The 13,038-nt window shown below is 41.4% G+C and overlaps 1 protein-coding gene across 2 annotated transcripts; it reads right to left on the bottom strand.

Annotated features, from left to right (window-relative positions):
- Nucleotides 1-365: 365 nt before the first annotated feature.
- On the bottom strand, nt 366-10,463 carry LOC137290707 (cystinosin-like). Of its 2 annotated transcripts, none has more exons than XM_067821793.1 (9): nt 10,279-10,463; nt 9,127-9,208; nt 7,130-7,336; nt 6,252-6,392; nt 5,488-5,587; nt 4,867-4,986; nt 3,980-4,150; nt 3,266-3,383; nt 366-2,075 (listed from the first exon to the last, which is right to left on the bottom strand). In XM_067821793.1, exons 1-9 carry the CDS (start codon nt 10,352-10,354, stop codon nt 1,909-1,911), a joined length of 1,182 nt encoding a protein of 393 aa, XP_067677894.1. In that variant the 5' UTR covers nt 10,355-10,463; the 3' UTR covers nt 366-1,908. The 2 variants fall into 2 exon arrangements, with proteins under 2 accessions (XP_067677894.1, XP_067677895.1); XM_067821794.1 differs by having other exon boundaries at nt 9,127-9,505; nt 10,279-10,385.
- Nucleotides 10,464-13,038: the final 2,575 nt, after the last annotated feature.

Here is a 13,038-nt window from a genome sequence, read left to right as displayed (position 1 = left end):
CATTTACTTATGAAGTGAAAGTAAGTAAGCATATGTTTTAATTATCAAACAAAAGTATGTCTTTTTTCTGGTCAGACCGATTTACACGTCATCCTATCCCACTTACATAGATTGATGCTCATGCTGTTGATCATCGGATTGCCTTTTCCAGATTTAAGTTATTTACAGATCCCTGCTGTGGCATTAAACAACATGCGAACAGACCTGGTTCCAGTTGGGGGCAACTATCTGTAGGTGGGTGCCTGGGTGGGGCTGTATTCAGCTGTATGAAGCCAGTGTTATGAACATGGTTATGTTGACTATATTGGCCGCATGTAAGAATCCTCTAGTAAAGTTTGCTTTTGCAATATACATAATTCAACAAATTTTGATTTTGCTATAACAAAATTTATTTCAACAATATGTCATTACAAATCAAAGTACTTTAAGTGTATAACAATATGTGGATGAATGATTTCTTTATTATAATGAGATAAAACTTCTAAATGCCTCTCAAGGATGTTAAATACAAAGGCATATCTATCAACTTTTAAGATGATGAAAATGAACCATTAGTGCATAGTTCTAAAAATGTCCCAACTAATTCATCAAGAAAGAAGGTGTGGTCATACAGGCAGCTTTAAGAAGTATACAATTCAAAAAAAGTAGAGGATATTGGATGTACAGCACTGATAAAATACAAATGATGAAGCCAAGGAGGAAACAGATGATGAAGAGAAATTAAGGGAAAATGTTAGAATTTATTCCATTAATTTTGAAATTTCATCTACATGGAACATTCAATGTTTGCAGGTGTTAACTGACATACTTTTCTGACCCATTATAATGCAGGCTAGATTTGGTCATCAGATGACCCATTATAATGCAGGCTAGATTTGGTCATCAGATGACCCATTCTTGTACAAGTAAAGGCAACTGAATGGGTAGGTGGTCTGGATCTCTGACATTGTATAGATGATGCTCATGATGTCAGTCACTGGACTGTGTGATCTAGTGCCGAATATATGACCACCGCCATTCAGCTGAATTAGACTTATTGCAAAGCAGCAATGAAAGAACCTATCCATCAGTCATGTGGGTTGGGCTTAATATTTAGAATTGAAATAGAACACACTGTAATCAGCCACGGAAGGTTGTCAATGACCAGAGAATCTCTGTCTCATCATATATAAGGGCTCACTACTGTTACAGTTTTCCCAGAATTATTGAGAAAATCTGTAAGTAATTGAGTCTAGACCAGTCAGTGATAAACAGCATGAGCATCGATCTACCCAATTCGGATACCATGGCTTGTGTCAACCAGGTCAGCGAATCTGAGCACCGATCAGTCAACACTTACGACAAGCATGGATTTACGGGTTTAACTGGAATTCTAACCTGGATTTTCACAGGATCACTAGTTACTAAGATATGGAAAACCTGTGTTGGACATAAGAGGAGAACAGTGGGTGGTCGGCATCGCTGACGTGATTGCCTACTTGTCATTGTAAACCAAATATAGGGATAGTTGCTCCCAATTCCCAGCACCAGATTGTCCATCCTCGATTTCTCGAGGGTATACGTTCCGATTACTGGAGAACGCCTACCCTTCAGATTATCGAGGATGTAGATTCTCTAGCTGGTCACAACTCAGTTATTTCCAAGGCGTCATCAGGGACGTAGATAACCTTTCTTAATGGAGGGGAGGGGGGCATATCACGTTAAAAGAGTGTTAAGACATTACGTCAAACAATTCTAGGGGTACAGCTGTCCCCTGCCCCCCGGGCTACCTACGGCCCTTGACATCACATGGTTGTAATATTGCACCCAACAAGCACCATCATATTTTTACATTCAGTTTATCACAGATTTGCTTCGAACCTCGATGGTGTAAAACGCACCTCCCCATGCGAAGAGTATACGTAGAGTTTAACTACTTTTCTCATTTATGAGAATGGGGGTGCGCTCCTCATCGTCGTCGGCGACGACGACCTTTTTGTACATGCAGTTCTGTACGAGGAACACCACGTCGAACATCATGGAGAACAGACCGAGGCCAAACTTGGTAGGGTCGCCAATGATGGAACCCCAGTCATCTGTCAACACGTAGAAATTCAACATCAGATTGGAACAGACAAAATCAGCTACTTACAATCAAGCGAGAAGGCTAAAATACATAATTTGGTCCCCACAACGCAAGCCCACCTGAAATGGCCCCAGTCTCTAACGCTGGGAATATCAACTCTAAGGATGTTAAGGAACGAATTTTCAACTCGTAGTTCGCCTTTGCAAACAGTATGCCAAGAAACAGAGAAATTTTGGCTTGACAGACTAGTGTACCTACATGTAAAGAAAAGGTTAATCAGCTTCGAACGGAAATGTTTTAGCAGTGAACACCTATTTGCATGTAAAAGAGGTGACTGGGAGAACATCTACCTGAAGTCCTTCAGGTTGATTTTTGTGTGTATTCTTTCACATATTATACAGAAAAACGTTTCCAATGTTTACGTTGGTGGGTGGGTTTGTTTTTTAAAGCCGCGCTCTGCAGTATTCCAACGTTATGGAGCGCTTTGTACATAATCGTGTGTGGACCAGACAATCAAGTTATCAGCAGATACGGCAGCAATCTACGCAATTGGGGTACGATGACATTTGTCAGCCAGGGTCTCCTTTCACATAGCATTAACGTGATCGTAAGTCGCTAAGAACACCTTAGTGCAGTCTTAAAGAATAGTTCAGGTTAACCTTAGTAGAGGTTGATTCGTTAAAGGAGACCCAGATCGTCGAGGCTGGTCACCCGATCCCGTCAGTCGCTTCTAACAAAGTGTGCGAAATAGTTTCCACATTCCGCTAATCAGTCGGGCTAGCTATGCCTGAAAGTTACTAGCCCCAAAAATAATTCACTAGCCCGATCTTTGAATGTGAAAAGATTACAAAAATAGATGAGAATACGATGTTGTCAGCATGACACGGGTTTCATCTTTTGGCTGCTAATGTGATTATGATTTTATCAGGCCATAATCTTGCAAGATGTTAATATATATTATTACTTAACAAGTCGGAGAGTAATATGTTGACAATATATGACCCATGAAAATTCACTAGCCAGTCGGGACTATGGAGAATTGCTAGCCCTACTGGATGTTTACTAGCTTCGAGCTTGACGACCTGAGGCTATTGTGCACACTGCAGTCTTACGACAAGCATGGGTTACTGAATCCCAATTCTAGCCACAATCACTCACTCACTGATAAATACACCCATGTGAACCGAAGATGATACGTACCGCTGTTTATGGAGAGGAGAAACATTTGTAGAACACTGAACAGTCCCCCGGTGAAGTCGCACGTCACAGCCATGATGCTGAACCCTTCTATAGATTTGGTCTTGTAGATCATGTACGCCTGCACAAGGTAAAGCAGTATTTGACTTATTCTGTGTACCATATATTAATTATACTGATAACCCTTGACCCACCGGTTACCATGACATCGTTCCAGAACTTTTCTCCAATAAGTAACTGCCCATAAGTTTTCTTTCGCATATGGTTGTAATTTAAGTGGGCGGTTATTTTTAGTGCTATGTAATTCGATGCAGAACAAGCCACCCTATAGGAACATGTGTAACAGAATGGTGATATAACTTGTTAGCTTAGAGGAAGGAAAGGCAGGCAAAAGAAAGAAAATACAACAAATCACTGATAGAACTGTTGTTACTGAATGGCACCAGGAGCTATAGGATCACCTTTGGCATCAATGGTCACAGAACTACCCGTGGCGACTTATCAGGTACGCTCGGCTCTATGCTTTTCAGTTCATAATAAAATCATCAGAAACAATGATTGCTTGTATTATCAAACGTACGCACAGAACAACGGGCCGCTAACCTTGCAATACTACAGGAACAACCATCGATGTAAAATTTGACTTTGTGATCATATACAAGAAGACATTCTGTTTGTAGTTGGCTTACAAGACAAACGAATCTGTCTGTCGTGTACCTGTGGCGAGTATTTGATGAGCGTGATCCCCAGCTTGATGTAGGAGAAGTAGTACAGGTAAGTCAGCCAGGTGATCTTGCCGGCCACAGCTACAAACAGTGTGATGACCAGGAACAAGTAGATGAGGCCTTGTATGACGTAACACACCTTCGATACCTTTTGACTTCCTCGCTGAAATAAAGGAAGATGATCATACTATTTATCAGGGTAATTACTTCATGATAATGAAACATGAGTGAGTTGGGCTCAAGTCCTTTTTAAACAGTACCCACATGCTCATCGTGGCGTGTGTGCTGAAGTGACAAGATCTCGACCTTTACGCCCGCCATCGCCCATGCGCAATAAGAAGTCAAAGAAGCACAAGATGATAATACAGGGTTAACAGTATTTACGTCATGCATGAAGCAAGAGATGATCATCACGTCATCAGGACGTACGTCATACATGAAGCAAGAGATGATCATCACGTCATCAGGACGTACGTCATACATGAAGCACTAGATGATCATGAAGTCATCAGGACTTACGTCATATATGAGGCACTAGATGATCATGAAGTCATCAGGACGTACGTCATACATGAAGCACTAGATGATCATGAAGTCATCAGGACGTACGTCATACATGAAGCACTAGATGATCATGAAGTCATCAGGACGTACGTCATACATGAAGCACTAGATGATCATGAAGTCATCAGGACGTACGTCATACATGAAGCACTAGATGATCATGAAGTCATCAGGACGTACGTCATACATGAAGCACTAGATGATCATGAAGTCATCAGGACGTACGTCATACATGAAGCACTAGATGATCATGAAGTCATCAGGACGTACGTCATACATGAAGCACTAGATGATCATGAAGTCATCAGGACTTACGTCATATATGAGGCACTGGATGACGATGAACAAGGATAAGACAAAGGCGTGCAGGGCGAAGAATACGTCATTCAGCTGCACTGGGTTGATGCCACGGGGGTGGATCATGAAGTATTCAGCCTGGTGAGAACAGAAAGTGCAGAGTGTGAATGTTGTTTTCCACCATAGTCAGCAATATAATCAAAAGCACAAGAACACATACTGTAAATATATATAATACATTTGGCTTTCATTTACCGCTAATATTGCATCTATGTATATGTAGTGTACATCTTATATACAGAGTGTAATGTAGATATAGGTGTTCACTGTTGTAGCTTGCAGTGAGTTAGTGAGTTTAGTTTGACGCCGCACTCAGCAATATTATATGGCGGCGGTCTGGACATAATCGAGTCTGGACCAGACAATCCAGTGATCAGCAACATGAGCATTGATCTGCGCAATTGCGAACCGATGACAATTGTCAACCAAGTCAGCGAGCCTGACCACCCGATCCCGTTAGTTGCCTCTTACGACAAGCATAGTCTTCTTTTATGGCAAGCATGGGATGCTGAAGGCCTGTTCTACCCCGGGACCTTCACGGGTCTGTTGTGGCTTGAAATCAGCTAAGTGTACGAGTACCTGTATGGTTGGTATCCAGAACAGCCCACAGTTGTAGAGGGTGTAGGCGATGAAGCTGGTCATGTTGTAGCTGATGAAGTCAAAGTTGAGGCCCACGACACTGGAGATTATAGCAGGAATTTACCACTCTGCATTGAGAATGTGATAGCTGTGAGCGCTCTGTAACATATTTACCTGTAGTAATGAAACTGTGGATGGTACGAGTCTTCTGCGCAAGGCACGGAAGTACTCACGTTCGGCTTTCTGTGGTTTTGGGTGAGTGAGCTGAAAAAGGTTGATGAGTGTGTGGTTGGATGAGTGGGTGAGTAGAAGGCAGAATGATGAGTGTGTTTCGAGTGAGTATATGTGCAGGTGGACGGGCTGATGAGTGCATAGGTGGATTTCTTGGTATGTGGGTGAGGGAGGGATGTAACGGGTAGGTGGGTTGGTATGTGGGTGAGGGAGAGATGTAATGGGTAGGTGGGTTGGTAAGTGGGTGAGGGAGAGATGTAACGGGTAGGTGGGTTGGTAAGTGGGTGAGGGAGAGATGTAACGGGTAGGTGGGTTGGTAAGTAGGTGAGCGATCGGGGACGAAGTTTGGATGGTGGAAGTATCTAAGAGTGGAGTGAGTAGATTATGTGGCTGATGAGCGAGTATGAGAAGGTATGAGAATAAAGGACATATTCTCAAAGAAACGACATGTATACAACAACAAAGTTAACCATAAGATGTGAATCTTTTTGATAAATCATATTTTTTAGTTTTAACTCTGTCGTGGTGGTTACCTCTTCCTCCTCCAGTTGGTGAAGACTTGCGGATAACCCGCCAGTGTCCAGGCAACGAAGTAAATCCAGCCAATTACAACCGAGGCAACATTCAGCACGGAGCTCTTGATGGCATCCACCCGGATGTAAAGTGATGACAGGCTACGGAAGTACATGCATCATTCAATACAGTTTCGTTTGTTACTTGGCCATTTGCACGTAGCATAAGCTTCTGGATGGAACGTCCTTTCAACCGTTTATGTTGTAAGGGGTCTTTTTTATTTTAGAGGTGTTCTTGTGCAAAGATATTGCAATAAGTTATCGTATATATATGTATTTGTACCTCTTTTCACTCATTCAAAATTTAATCTATTATTGTAGCGAACTTCAAACTTCAGAAAACCCCATTTGGCGCTAAAGACAAATTAATCTTGGCGGTTAAGATTACCAAGGCCTCCTTTCACTAAGGTGATCGTAAGTCACTACGCTAACTTTAGAGTAATGTTAAAGAATGGGAGTTAAGGTTAACCCTGGTAAAAGTTGCTTCTTGAAAGGAACCCCAGGATGATATTTGAATTGCAACACAAATAAAATGCACTGGATGGCTGAGGTTAATATACTGAATAATGATCTACTTATTAATTGACAATCTCATGAAATATCAATAAAAAAAATACCAACATCCCTAAACTATTTTGTCCATTATACATGTATATAATTACAACGTGTCACCATTTCGATATTGACAAGAACTTCACTTTGAGAAACTAACCGGCATGGCTTTAAACGATATAAGTTAACAATCTTCATGTAAGTTAAATATTAAAAGAATTCTTTGAGGGGATATTTGCATTTGAAACATTGCCCTTTATTCTCGTTTTTAACACAAGAATTCTTACTCGTCAAACTCCGGTGACGTTGAGTTGACGCCGACAAAGACGTGGCCAGGGTTGACCCCGGAGATCTTGACATGTCTGCACAGCGGGGTGCCCCTCCTTAGCGTTAGGTTATGAAGGGGGGCGATAACCTCCCTGTCATCTGAGAAGAACACTCCTTTTCCAGTGTCATAGGTGAACAGCAAAATGGCCGTCTTTGACAAGGACTGTCTGCGACAACAATAGAAGGCAATCAGTTACACACAAACCGTTATCCATTTGTTTAAGAGTTGGGAATTGACCATATAGCTTTGACAACATCCTACCGTCAGGGATGCATGTCATCATGCAGATTCTGTAATAAATACCTGCCATTTGGTTCCTCTCCCAGACAAGCCGTAGTCCCTGAATAAACATAATTTTGACAGAAACAAATAATTCCTTGAAAAGGAGCCCATTGTTATGGAAGATTCAGAACCTGGGGAAATATAGACTTGCCTCAGTTTAAGCTTTAGCATTGTAGGAAGGGTTGGTTTGATGGCGAAAGTAATGCGGTTGGCGGACTGTGAGACTAGTTTTCCTTATATTTTGTTGTTGTTGCAACGACGATTATTTCGGAAGGTATTTTTTTTTCGTTTTTCACATCTGATATTTGGTTAACATTAAGTTTCTGTTCTTATTATAATTTTCGTTCGCTTTCTGTTCGCTATAATTAGGACTGACAATCAAGTCATAAAGTAGGATTTTTACTATCTTTTATAAATTTTGTAAATGCACTTCTGGTCATGTCTGGATATAAAACGTTCACACGACGGTCAACGTTATATAGCACGACAAATAACGAAGTACACCATGGCACCAGGATACAAAATGTCGGGCCCACAAACAAACTCAGATTCGACGAAAGATTCACTTCAGAGAGTCAGTATCCTGTCGGTACTATTTTAATTCAAGTTGTCCCGTTTAAATGCAAATGTTTGGAATTCCCCAAGCTCTTGCATCAGCGGTACGGTTTACATAAGACCACGTTAATATCAGTGTCCTTGTGGTCATGCGTCCGGCCGAAAATGTATAACAAAGGACAGATAAATATTTCGCAAAAGTAATGAGGGCAAACATCACAAATAAACATGCAAACGTCCTCAATTCACAGTAAGATTAATAACATATACACTGGGAGTCAATAACACTTATCAATACTTAGGACCTGGTGAAATGTGACACGTGGCAAGTGACTTTGTTCAAAATTGTACATGTTCACCCAGCAGAAAATGGGTACCCGATGGGATGAGTCATTGGACTACTGACCTTCTGGCGCCTCACTGACCGCTTGGGTTATACGCGGTAATAATAAGAGGTTATTACATGGCTGTTTCCCTGCCACTAGTTATATCAGCTCGAGACTACCATATCATTTAATGTCATCTTTATCAAATACCACACCAAGGGACGTAACTATATAATATACTACGCTCCGCCTATTGAAATTTCGAACGTTTGCGTGAATTCATTCACGGTTCAGTAGCCGGACTATACAGGCTGATGTGAATTTTCGACCCAAGGGATGATATGGCTGTTATGCATTTTCAATATGGACAAATGAGGACGGCCAGTATTGCATGTTGTATTTTAACCGACTCGTAAGTTTTAAATATAATCCAAATATTTAATATATGACACACGTCAATAATGTACATGTATTTCGTTTGGTGAATATGATGTACATAAGATTAGCTGCACTGTTATTTCACTTAAATTTGCATTGTTATTGAAATGAAGCCCTATTAGTTATGCATAGATCAAGTTAGTTCTAATCGTTTCCAAACCGAGATTTATTCTACTGTTACAACTTTGACCCGAGGAAGTAAACACCACTCTTGCCGTGATTTTAGAAATACTGTTTCGTGCTGTTTTAAACTCATGGACTATTTCCTACCATTCAAAAGACGTCAAAGAACAGTCGAACGCTCCTTAACGTCTTCTGAACAAAATATATCGATTCACCCCCTCTTGGCACTTACGATAAACACAGACTTGCATTACTACTGTGGCCTCCTTGAAGCATAATGGTTGTAGGGGTCAAGGTCACCGTCACATTACGTCCTGAAATGATTAACATTCATCATAATTCTGGAGATTCCATTTCATATTTGGCATACTGTTAATTGTTACAGACTTTACGGTAAATCTCCAGGTACTATTTTGAAAATGGGTTGACGGCGTCCAGTCTCACAAAAGTCAGTTCACCCGATTTGACACCTCGCGTCGTCGTGCGTCGGGGCTGTAGATAGCCTAGTGGTTTAAACATTCGCCCATCAGGCCGAAGACCCGGTTTCGATTCACCACATGGGCGTCAATGCCTGAATCCCCTTCTTTCTGGTGTCTCCCGCCGTGATATTGCTGGAATATTGCCAAAAGCGGCGTAAAACTAAAATTACTCATCTTTATATAGGATTGAAAGATACCATTTTAACCATAAGCAGATAACACAGAGTGAAAAATACAAATCAGATAAAGGACAGAATATGATAACGAGCTATGATAACTGGAGATAACCGAACAACCAGAACGTCAAAGGAGTCCATTTAGCGAGAGAAGAATTACCCACATTTCAAAAACGTTTAAGCGTTAGCCATTAAATGTCTCGTTATCAAATGAATGAATGAAAGATATAACGAAAGAACCAGTTAGTGAGTAAACATCAACATTTATGTGTGAGTGAGTGAGTGAGGGAGTGAGTGAGTGAGTGTGTGAGTGATGTTGCATACCGCTTTTAGCAATATTCCAGAAATATCATGATGGCAGGGAGACTGAAAACGAACGATTTGTTCCAGCAATGACATGTCACAGGATCAGAGTACACATGACGTAATGCTCTTTCAACTCGAATGAGAACAAAGTGGTTTTGAAATTGTTGCTCCGGTGGGGGTGGGAGGGGAGGGGGGTTGTTGCCAGAGGGTTCCCAATTTGTTTACCATTTGTTAAGATTTATACTGAACATATACAGTTTCCTTAAGCATAAATCGAAACAAATGTGAAATATAATAGCCATCACAATCACACTCTGTCCTTGATTAAGCAAATAAAAGTATTACGATAACGCTATTTATGATATCTAGGTCACAGGCGATATACGGCACACATATACTTTAGTAAAGTTCAGTACTACTTACCGTAAACCGCTGTGATCAACCCAATAAGTAACAAATTTATAAATAACTTGTAAATGAACATGCTTTTCATGAACATCGACGACGCTCATTCAACATAATATGATGATGTGAAAATGTCAGTCAAAACCGAAGCACATGACCGTATACATAATCGATTGGAACGTGACAATACAGTCACTGAAACTATCTACCGCAGAAGTGAGATAGGTTGGGACACACTGGCGTTTAAGCACCAAGTCGTGAAATGTCTTTGGTATTCATTTCATGTGTCGTTCGTTTATGTGTCAGGCGTCGGGAAGTAAAGAATCGCGTAGTATGATCAAGCCAGCCAGTACACTGACTGAAATCATAAGCGATATGGTCGGGTAGCCTTGTGGTTAAAGCGTCTGGTCATCTCGCCGACGGGCTGGGTTCGATTGTACATGGGTACAATATGTAAAGCCTGTTTCTGGTGTCCCCCGATGTTAATGACCTGTCAATATTGGACGAGGTGTACAAATACATATTCTAGCCCAAATATCTTCACATACATTGGCTCTGCAATCCATAGAATAACATTGTCGCAAAGTGGATCAAAAGATTCTTTTCAAGGTAGAGACCCTTCCAGTACTATAGAAGTTCTAGAAAGATGTAACAGGTTTAGATGGGAGGAAAGCCACGCCCTAGTGACGCAGGTCTTAAGAGTTTGGCGAAACTAGTAAGCAGCGTTAACGACATGTTTCCACACGGAAGTAACTTGAGAAATTCCTGTTATGCCTGGGTGCAATGATATGGAGCCATACCAAACACTGATAAACTCATGTTTAATTTACTGACTTGGTTAGCAAGTTGATATTGACTGGCGTATGAAGCTGATGATCCAGCAAAGCCATTACCATTTAGTGTTGTGATGAGTGTGTTAGAATTTGCACTCGGAGTATTCAAGATGATCACAATTATCATTCTCTTATTGCTTACAACCGCAGTTATCAAGTGTATTTAATCTCCTTTCTGGTCATAGACTGGGTATATTATGCCACGAATGGAGGATGTGCACTGTCATGTTACCTGCACCAGTTGTGCCTTTAACATGCTGCTGACATATATGACCAGATCAGCTGCACTTTGTATTGGTGCCACGTGACCACATCAACTGTACTGTGTATTCGTATTATGTGACCAGATCAGCTGCACTGTGTATTGGTATCATGTGACCAGATCAGCTGCACTGTGTATTGGTATCATGTGACCAGATCAGTTGTACTGTGTATTAGTATTATGTGACCAGATCAGCTGTACTGTGTATTGGTGTCATGTGACCATATCAACTGTATTGTGTATTGGTGTCATTTTACCAGATAAGTTGTACTGTGCATTGGTGCCATGTGACCAGATCAGCTGTACTGTGCATTGGTGCCATGTGACCAGATCAGCTGTACTGTGCGTTGGTGTCATGTAACCAGATCAGCTGTACTGTGCTTTGTTGTCATGTAGCCAGATCAGCTGTACTGTGTATTGATGCCATGTAACGAGATCAGCTGTACTGTGACTTAGTATCATGTGACCAGATCAGCTGCACTGTGCATTGGTGTCATGTGACCAGATCAGCTGTAGTGTGCATTGGTGTCATGTAACTAGATCAGCTGCACTGTGTATTGGTATCATGTGACCAGATCAGCTGTACTGTGTATTAGTATTATGTTACCCGATCAGCTGTACTGTGTATTGGTGCCATGTGACCATATCAGCTGTATTGTGTATTGGTGTCATTTTACCAGATAAGTTGTACTGTGCGTTGGTGCCATGTGACCATGTGACCACATCAACTGTACTGTGTATTCGTATTATGTGACCAGATCAGCTGCACTGTGTATTGATGCCACGTAATGAGATCAGCTGTACTGTGACTTAGTATCATGTGACCAGATCAGCTGCACTGTGCATTGGTGTCATGTGACCAGATCAGCTGCACTGTGCATTGGTGTCATGTGACCATGTCAGCTGTAGTGTGCATTGGTGTCATGTAACTAGATCAGCTGCACTGTGTATTGGTATCATGTGACCAGATCAGCTGTACTGTGTATTAGTATTATGTTACCCGATCAGCTGTACTGTGTATTGTTGCCATGTGACCATATCAGCTGTATTGTGTATTGGTGTCATTTTACCAGATAAGTTGTACTGTGCGTTGGTGCCATGTTACCAGATCAGCTGTACTGTGTGTTGGTGTCATGTAACCAGATCAGCTGTGCTGTGTATTCATGTCATGTAGCGAGATCAGCTGTACTGTGACTTAATATCATGTGACCAGATCAGCTGCACTGTGCATTGGTATCATGTGACTATATCAGCTGTTCTGTGCATTGGTGTCATGTAACTAGATCAGCTGCACTGTGTATTGGTATCATGTGACCAGATCAGCTGTACTGTGTATTGTTGCCATGTGACCATATCAGCTGTATTGTGTATTGGTGTCATTTTACCAGATAAGTTGTACTGTGCATTGGTGTCATGTGACCAGATCAGCTGTACTGTGCGTTGGTGTCATGTAACCAGATCAGCTGTACTGTGCTTTGTTGTCATGTGACCAGATCAGCTGTACTGTGCTTTGTTGTCATGTGACCAGATCAGCTGTACTGTGCTTTGTTGTCATGTAGCCAGATCAGCTGTACTGTGTATTCATGTCATGTAACGAGATCAGCTGTACTGTGACTTAATATCATGTGACCAGATCAGCTGCATTGTGCATTGGCATCATGTGACCATGTCAACTGCACTGTG

This window comes from Haliotis asinina, chromosome 7 (genome assembly GCF_037392515.1).
Source record: "Haliotis asinina isolate JCU_RB_2024 chromosome 7, JCU_Hal_asi_v2, whole genome shotgun sequence".
Classification (NCBI taxonomy): domain Eukaryota; kingdom Metazoa; phylum Mollusca; class Gastropoda; order Lepetellida; family Haliotidae; genus Haliotis; species Haliotis asinina.
The sequence above is the reverse complement of the archived record's forward strand: the minus strand, read 5'-3'. Positions and strand labels throughout refer to the sequence as shown.